Source organism: Labrus mixtus, unplaced genomic scaffold, assembly GCF_963584025.1.
Source record: "Labrus mixtus unplaced genomic scaffold, fLabMix1.1 SCAFFOLD_119, whole genome shotgun sequence".
NCBI lineage: Eukaryota > Metazoa > Chordata > Actinopteri > Labriformes > Labridae > Labrus > Labrus mixtus.
The window spans coordinates 39,291-47,500 of NW_026870259.1; the positions used below are offsets into that span (position 1 = coordinate 39,291).

General features: G+C 40.9%; 1 protein-coding gene across 3 annotated transcripts in view; it reads right to left on the reverse strand.

Annotated features, from left to right (window-relative positions):
• The window catches only part of LOC132967184 (PDZ domain-containing protein 4-like), a 43,093-nt gene that overhangs the window by 22,303 nt on the left and 12,580 nt on the right, over positions 1 to 8,210 (reverse strand). For 2 of the 3 annotated variants that reach the window (XM_061034048.1, XM_061034046.1), the window contains exons 2-7: positions 5,089 to 5,133; positions 4,908 to 5,010; positions 4,136 to 4,364; positions 3,958 to 4,042; positions 1,534 to 1,632; positions 1,106 to 1,168 (exon numbers count right to left, since the gene is read on the reverse strand). In XM_061034048.1, coding sequence (XP_060890031.1) covers positions 1,106 to 1,168; positions 1,534 to 1,632; positions 3,958 to 4,042; positions 4,136 to 4,364; positions 4,908 to 5,010; positions 5,089 to 5,133 — 624 coding nt within the window. The remainder of the gene's footprint in view (positions 1 to 1,105; positions 1,169 to 1,533; positions 1,633 to 3,957; positions 4,043 to 4,135; positions 4,365 to 4,907; positions 5,011 to 5,088; positions 5,134 to 8,210) is intronic. The other variant, XM_061034047.1, reaches the window with a different exon arrangement.

Sequence of the window (8,210 nt, forward strand, 5' to 3'; positions counted from 1 at the left end):
TTAGTTTCATCAAGCTGCTGCAGAAACAAGCACAGAAAGATAATTAACATTTCCAAAATATAACCCATCACATAGATATCCCCACATATAACCCATCACTTATTGAAAGAGTATGGCGCTCTACCAAAACAGAAGAATAATAATAAATATATAAAGGCTCTACATCACGCTCGAGCTGCCTACTACTCCTCTCTAATCGAGGAAAACAAAAGCAATCCTAGATACCTTTTCAGCATATGGCTGTCCTTAATGACATCAGCCTGGCATCTAGCACCACTGTTAGGAATCTAGGAGTTCTATTTGATCAAGATATGTCCTTTAGCTCTCACATCAGGCAAATTTCAAGAACAGCCTATTTTCACCTTCGTAATATATCCAAGATCAGGAATATCCTGTCGCAAAGTGATGCAGAAAAACTAGTTCATGCATTTGTTACCTCCAGACTGGATTATTGTAACTCTCTTTTGTCAGGGTGCTCTGGTAAGTCTCTAAAGACTCTTCAACTAGTCCAGAATGCTGCAGCTCGTGTACTGACCAGAACCAGGAAATGGGACCACATCACTCCTGTCCTGGCTTCTCTGCACTGGCTCCCTATACAGTCTAGAATAGAATTCAAGATCCTTCTTCTCACTTACAAAGCTCTAAATGGTCAGGCACCATCTTATCTTAAGGAGCTACTAGTGGCGTTCTCCCCTTCGAGAACATTAAGGTCCCAGAATGCAGGCCTGCTAGTGGTACCTACGGTCTCTAAATGTACTATCAGAGGTAGAGCCTTCAGTCATCAGACCTGCTCGTGGTACCTACAGTCTCTAAATGTATGTATAGTTAGGGCTGGCGCAGGTAGACCAGCTCCTAGTTATGCTGCTATAGTCTAGACTACCGGGGGAACTGGCACCCTGAGCTCCTCTCTCTCTCTCTCTCTCTCTCTCTCTCTCTCTCTCTGTGCATATACAGTACATCATATTACTGCATGTCGCTATATCTGTAAATCTCAGTCACTAACCACATATTTTCCTGGGAGTTCTTGAGCTCTCTTAAGCTCCTCGGGATCGTTGGTGGACGGCCGGCCTGAACAACGTCTAAGTCTAAATAAGAGTTTGTGTACCTGCAGTATGCGGTCGCCCTCTCTGATTCGGCCGTCCTTTGCTGCTATGCTGTTTGGATTCACCTGACGGGAAAGGTGGAGAGACCGATGAATACATGATGACTTAATGAAAACATGAATATCATCATCAGTACTCTGGATGGACCCTGAATGAAAAAGTAATTGGTTTCCATGAATGACTCAAAGGTGATTTAATGATTCAAATGCAGTAAATAAATAAAGAGATAATACTGTTTGTGTAAAAATCTGCATGAAGAGAAAGAGGAGTGATGAACTGAAGCAAACAGAATTAATGACCAATAGACTTTCAGGTATTTCCCCACAATAGGAGAACAGGTGAAAAATGAAATCTCGAGAAGGGGGTGGGAGTACAATTGTGTGAACGAAGGGATGAAGGGTAGATGAATATTTTCCATCATCATCATCACCTCTCCAACATAAATCCCTAGATAGTCCTCGTCGTCCGTCCTGTAGCAGACGGTCAGACCGAGCTTGTCCTGCTGACTGGATTTGTAGAGCTCCACCTCCTGGAGAGAACATGGTGTTACAAAACAGAGGAATAATCTGAGCGACAGTGCTGATCTTTCGTTGGACTTCAGACCACATAGCAGACTTTACCCCATGAAATGAGTTTCAGGTGGAGTAGCTACAAGTCATCCTGATAAAAACAACATCTTATTTCTTTTCAACCAATTCTGTCACCTGTGAGTCTCTGAGCGAGGCATGACTCTCCTTAAGCAGCTTTTCTTGATTTTAAGCATAATTTTAAAACATGGCCCAACTATGGACACCATGGACATTAGCAATAGCTATATACTCTTTATGCAGCACATCAGTTTCATGTATGTATTGAAACTATGTTAAATTGCATTGTCCCTATTAAATAAATAAATCAACAAACGGACGATTATTTCATTATTGAACTTGGACTGAACATAAGAAGTGCACAGTAATGAATGAAGGTCTCTATGATTGTCAGGTCAGGTGTTCAATCTGAAGAAAAGATACATTGTTAAATACTGCAATAATGATCTACATAAACAATATTAAAACATGCATATTATCTTACTTATACCTTTTCTGTTGCTTTTGTTCTCCCTGTTTTAAACAATATATGTCTGCAAAATAAATCCCAAATCAGTCAAATAAAAATTAACAAATGAAAGTGTGAAAGCATAATTTTAATAATACATTTTTATTTAAAGATGCCTTTCAAAACACTCAAGGCCATCTTACAAAGCAAAGATAAAAACAACAAATTAACGATACATCGATAAAATTAGCATTAAAAAGACAAATTAACAGGATGTAGTGGATTTATGAGACCAGAGATGGAGAGAGAGTCAATATTACGGATGTGTGGTGGGAGGGAGTTCCAGAGGTGGGCGGCAGAGCGACTGAAGGCCTTGGACCCCATGGTGGACAGGCGGGCGGGTGGTGCAGTGAGGTGAATGGAAGAAGAAGAGTTCAGTGAGGTGAAGCGGAGTGAGGTTGTGGATGGCCTTAAAGGTGAGGAGCAGAATTTTGAAGTTGATGCGATATTTAACCGAAAGCCAATGAAGCTGCTGGGGTGATGTGATTAATAGAGGGGGTTCTGGAGAGCATGCGAGCAGCAGAGTTCTGGACCAGTTAAAGTTGTTGGATGGACTTGAGAGGGAGACCAAAGAGAAGGGAGTTGCAGTAGTCAATGCAGGATGTAACCCACAAACCCTCCCTCCAATAATGTGTCCACATGCTGAGTGTACAGTGACCCTGAAGGTCAGCTGCAAAAACATTTCACAAACTGCAAAAACCATTAAATAACATGCAAATAATTTTATAACGTTAATTCATGAAATGTGAAATGTTTGAGATGATCAAAGACTTTGTGCTGCTATGAAAGAACGATCATCAAAGAGCAGTAAAAACCATAACTACCAGTTTGGACCATTTAAACTGGGAGGCATTAAAGGAAGAACTAATGAGGAGGAGGTGAGTTAGAGAGAAAACGAAGGATGGCAGTAAATTACAAAGAGAGTAGAACAGTAAGAAGTTATTCAGAGACATATTATGATGCTGTAGAAAATAACAGAGAACAGAAAGAGGAAGTGATCTAGGGAGAACAGGAAGTCCTTGTGGTATTAGAGAGTGAGACTGTTTCCACTTTGCTGACTCCTTTAATGACCAAACTGGTTTTTGTGTCAGCAAACTGATGGAGCAGAAACAGAAACACGAGGTCCATTAGGACAAAGGGTTCCCTTTTTAAAGGTTAACATCTGCCTTCCTGGTTTTAAAGCACAATATTCCCCATTTTGATTTTCTTCTGGCTTCCACTGATTTCCATTTCTTCTTCAATCTCATCTCCCAATCCATCCCTTCTTCAGCTGGTGATGTCTGGAATCTCTGTAAGACTTTGAACTGTTTGTAAACATCACAGAAGGCTCATAAACGGTCTAACCCCCTTATGACAGCAGGTAGACCTGCTGTCATAAGGGGGTTAGATTGTTTGATGTCATCAGGGGTTTGGACTGTCTTGCTGTAACGAGGACTCAGCGGATTCACTCTGGGTTGCTTCAGCTGTATGAACCCAAAAAGTCAAGCTTTGTCAGGTCTGTCATCAAGAGGATGAGAAAAAAAACACTTTTATATGTTTGTTGAACGGAAGTCGGGTCGGTTGTTTTTGCTTTTGTGACAGAGATGAGCAGGTTTGTCTCTTCAATCTGTAATAGATTATCTGCACAACATGCAGTCTTCTGTTTATAGAGATAAACACGTTGTCAAAGAAATATGTCAGTGAAAGCACTGATACGTGAACACAAAAGCGTGTTATTTATACTTCATTACTTCCCTCAGCGAGTAAAACGACAGCTCACCTCGTACTCCAGGTCGTCCTGTCTGTCCACCTCATGGTTGGACACATCCAAGTAGTCGTCGGGGTCATTGTAGTCAAACACACAGCTGCAGGGGAGACAGAAAAATCAATCCACATCACGTCCAGCAGTATTGATTTCATATGTCTGGACTTCTGAAAACTTGTCAGAACAAACATACAACTCATTGATCCCGTACGGTCCCATGAGATGAGGCAGCGGGGGAGAGGTAGGAGGAGGAGGGGGGGAGGAGGAGCCGTGGTGGTCACCTCTGCTCTTCCCAACAGTCATGATGTTGTGGAAGCTGATGTCGGTTTGCGTTGCGTTGTCAACGCAGTCCGGGATTGTTATCATGGCAACAGAATAGATGGAGCTGCTGGCGGTCCCGCTCCCGCTGCAGACTAACATTCCTGAGGGGTCAAAAACATCACTTAAAGAGTCAAAGGAGGTTTTAAGGTCATTTTGGAGGTATTTCTTAGTATATGTCAAATATTTAAAAACATTATATCCTGTAAAGAAGATGAATATCCCTCTGGAGGAAGAGAAAGAGATGAGAGGAAGAGTCGGGTGATATGACGAGTGGAAAGAGATGAGAGGAAGAGGAAGAGTCGGGTGATATGACGAGTAGAAAAAGATGAGAGGAAGAGGAAGAGTCGGGTGATATGACGAAGGGAAAGAGATGAGAGGAAGAGTCGGGTGATATGACGAGTGGAAAGAGATGAGAGGAAGAGTCGGGTGATATGATGAGTGGAAAGAGATGAGAGGAAGAGGAAGAGTCAGGTGATATGACGAAGGGAAAGAGATGAGAGGAAGAGTCGGGTGATATGACGAGTGGAAAGAGATGAGAGGAAGAGTCGGGTGATATGACGAGTGGAAAGAGATGAGAGGAAGAGGAAGAGTCAGGTGATATGACGAAGGGAAAGAGATCAGCAGGTGTCTGATGTTAGTGACACCTTTTCGTCTGTGACTCTTTCGGACAGACCCAGGCTGCTGCAAAGGCTCCTGGGAGTTTTGTGGTCTGTCGAGCGGAGGCTGAGAGGATTTGCGACCTCTGACCTGAACAGGAGATTAGATTTATTATGTTTTATTCAGGCTTAGAGACCTGATGGATGGAAATATCCAAGTCTGGCCTACCTTTGTATTTCCTTGTCTGTCCATTGGCCGCAGAGAGCCTTTCTGCTAAAGAGAGAGAGAGAGAGCGAGAGATTACATACAGTAGATATAGTAGATCACTTCATCACTGACCTCAGCCTGGAGTCTCTCACAGCGTTCACAACCAAACTACATAGTATCAAAAAATGCTATAAATGGAGACCTTTCAGAAACTTACCAAAACACTATTAGGCAAAAACAAGTGAAATTACAGTTAGACAAGATTCTGGAAAATAACTTTAATCCTAACAGTGAAGGTGTAAACAGAGCAGTAGAACACCTAAATAACATATTCAACCTTACAGCTTCATTATCTAACCTCAAGGCGTCAAATAAAAAAATCCCAAAAATAAACAATAAAGAAAAATGGTTTGACACTGAATGTCAAAACACCTGAAAACAATTAAGGAACCTATCACAAAGTTGAACAGTATTGACACCTGTCTGACTGAAATGGCAAACTCAATAGCTGCATTGGAAAATAAAGTGATAGATGTAAAACGGGAGCTGAGGGGCAACAGTCACTTAATTAATGACATGTTACCACAGGGGCTGGAGATGGATGATAACAGATCATTCATGCTGGAGCCGGTGCACTGCATTCTAGCATCAGTGAAGCCCAACCAAAACACTAAAACTCTGTCACTACCAGGCATGTCTTACAATAAATTCAATAAGTTATTTAGTGAATTAATTTGGAATGATAGAAAAGCTAGACTCCGACTTAAACTATTTTATCTGCCTTATGAGAGAGGGGGGCTTCAACTTCCAAATCTTAGATGGTACTACATGGCTGCCCAGCTAACTTCAGCATCACATTATTTTTGCCCAACAACACCTCCAGTTTGGTTAGACATCGAGAATACATGGAATATGGTATAATAATAATATAAAATAAAATAAAAGAATATAATAATAATAATATATTTATAATTTAAATAATTTATAATAATATAAAATTATAATAATAATATATATATATGTACATGGAATACAAAAGGTATTCAGAAAGTAAAGGACCTTTATGTGGATGGACTTTTGCTTTCTTTTGATCAACTATGTGAGAAGTACCAAATGCCCCCCAAAAATTATTTAAATGTATTAAATATTTACAGTTTATGACTTTATGTCATCAAAATCTGGGCAGATTATGTGTATTCCACCTTTAGAGATAACCCTGGATAATTTGGCGGAGGGTCAAATCTGTAAATATTACAATGTATTAATGTCTAATGCTAAAGAGTCAACACTTGACAAACTAAATGCATGGAGAAATGATATTCAAGAAGATATTGATAAAGCAGATTGGAATGATGCTTGTCTAAAGGCACAAAACAGACAATAAATACAAGATTAAAATTACATCAATATAAATGGTTGACAAAAAAATAAATCTATATATATATTACTGTGCACTATAATAATAATAATAATAATAATAATAATAATAATGCATTTTATTTATGGCCACCTTTCAAGTCACTAAAGGTCACCTTACAGACACAGGTAAAAACAAGATCACAATCAACAACGTAAAAACAAAAACAGGAATCATAAGAAGGGCATGGTCAGACAGAATAGTGGTGTGTTTTGAGCTGAACTGAACTTTTAGATATCACGTTATGATTTATTCAACCTGAAAGGTCTTTTAGAAACTTTCTGTTTCCACTCATTTTACATTTCTTAAGGTTTAAATGAGAAGCTCCCAGAGGCACACGCTACAGTCAGGACAGACGTTAATTTAGCATCCAGTGTGTAACCTGCGGTTCACTCCCACGTCAACCATCAGCTCAGAACCAGCTGACAAACCACGAGCTGCCAGCTGCCATTAGCATAAATAATACAGCTGTAAGCACAACGCAGTGTTTGCACGTCACTCAGGGGGCCAAATGAAAGAAACACCTGCAAGCAAATGAACATGGGGGTAATTATTTATGTGTGTGAACTGTAATAAAATACTGAGTGTCTCTTTTTCTATGTTTTCAATCATCATGTCTGCAGAGAGACGCACACGCCTGAAGACACACATGCAGCAAGATGCAAACACACAAACATTCAACTTCCAGGTGACACACACACACACACACACACACACACACACACACACACACACACACACACACACACACACACACAAGAAGCTCATGAACATCTGCGTGGTTGCACAGAGACACACAGGCCTCCTCCCCTCCGTTGTTTCAGAGTTTATTGTTATGCATTACACATCCTCAGCAGGTCATCTATGTGTGGGTTAGGGTTAGGGGAGCATAAACATTAGCACCTTAGCACTACTGTGCTACCGCAGGCTACGGCATATTGTGGGCGTGCTACAGAAGTTAACAGGCGTGCAACATGAGCTGCAGGGCCACAACGAGCCAATGGGCTTAGATCAGTGATCTCACACTGACAATGACGTTGGACTGACACATTTTTATTGAGGAGGGCTAGAACTGAGCGCTACATGCAGCTAATGCTACAGCTAACAGGAGGACGTAGGAGAAGCCGCGTTTCCGCGGACTTTGAATTTTTTCACATAGATGTGACTAAACATGCACAGGACACTTGGAAAACACACTAAAGAGCATATAAAACCAGAAAAAGCAGAATATGGGACCTTTAAATAAGTCAACAAACTCAGGAGGAGAGATCGAAGTCAGACTTATTAATCGATCCCAGAAGGTGTTGATCACTCTGACTGATAAAATCATAAAAATCCAAAGTGTATGATTTTCTGTTGTGTGTTTTCATGAAGTTTACAATGCCAATGTGTAAGATTTATTTTTGGGCGTTTTGTGCCTTTAATGGAGAGAGAGGACAGTGGATAGAGATGGAAATCAGGGAGAGAGAGAGAGAGAGAGAGAGGGGAATGACATGCTGGAAAGGAGCCTCAGGTGGGATTCGAACCTGAGCCGCCCCCTCGGAGGACCACAGCCTCAATACATGGGGCGTGCACAATAACTACTGAGCCACCACTGCCCCAATAAGTGTTCCTTTTTGGCAGCCCACGATGTCATGTTAGAAGTTACGACTGATTAAATTATGCAATACTTTGGTTCTCTTAGCAACACGAAATCAGCAAGGGATCATGGGAGGTGCAGACTTAA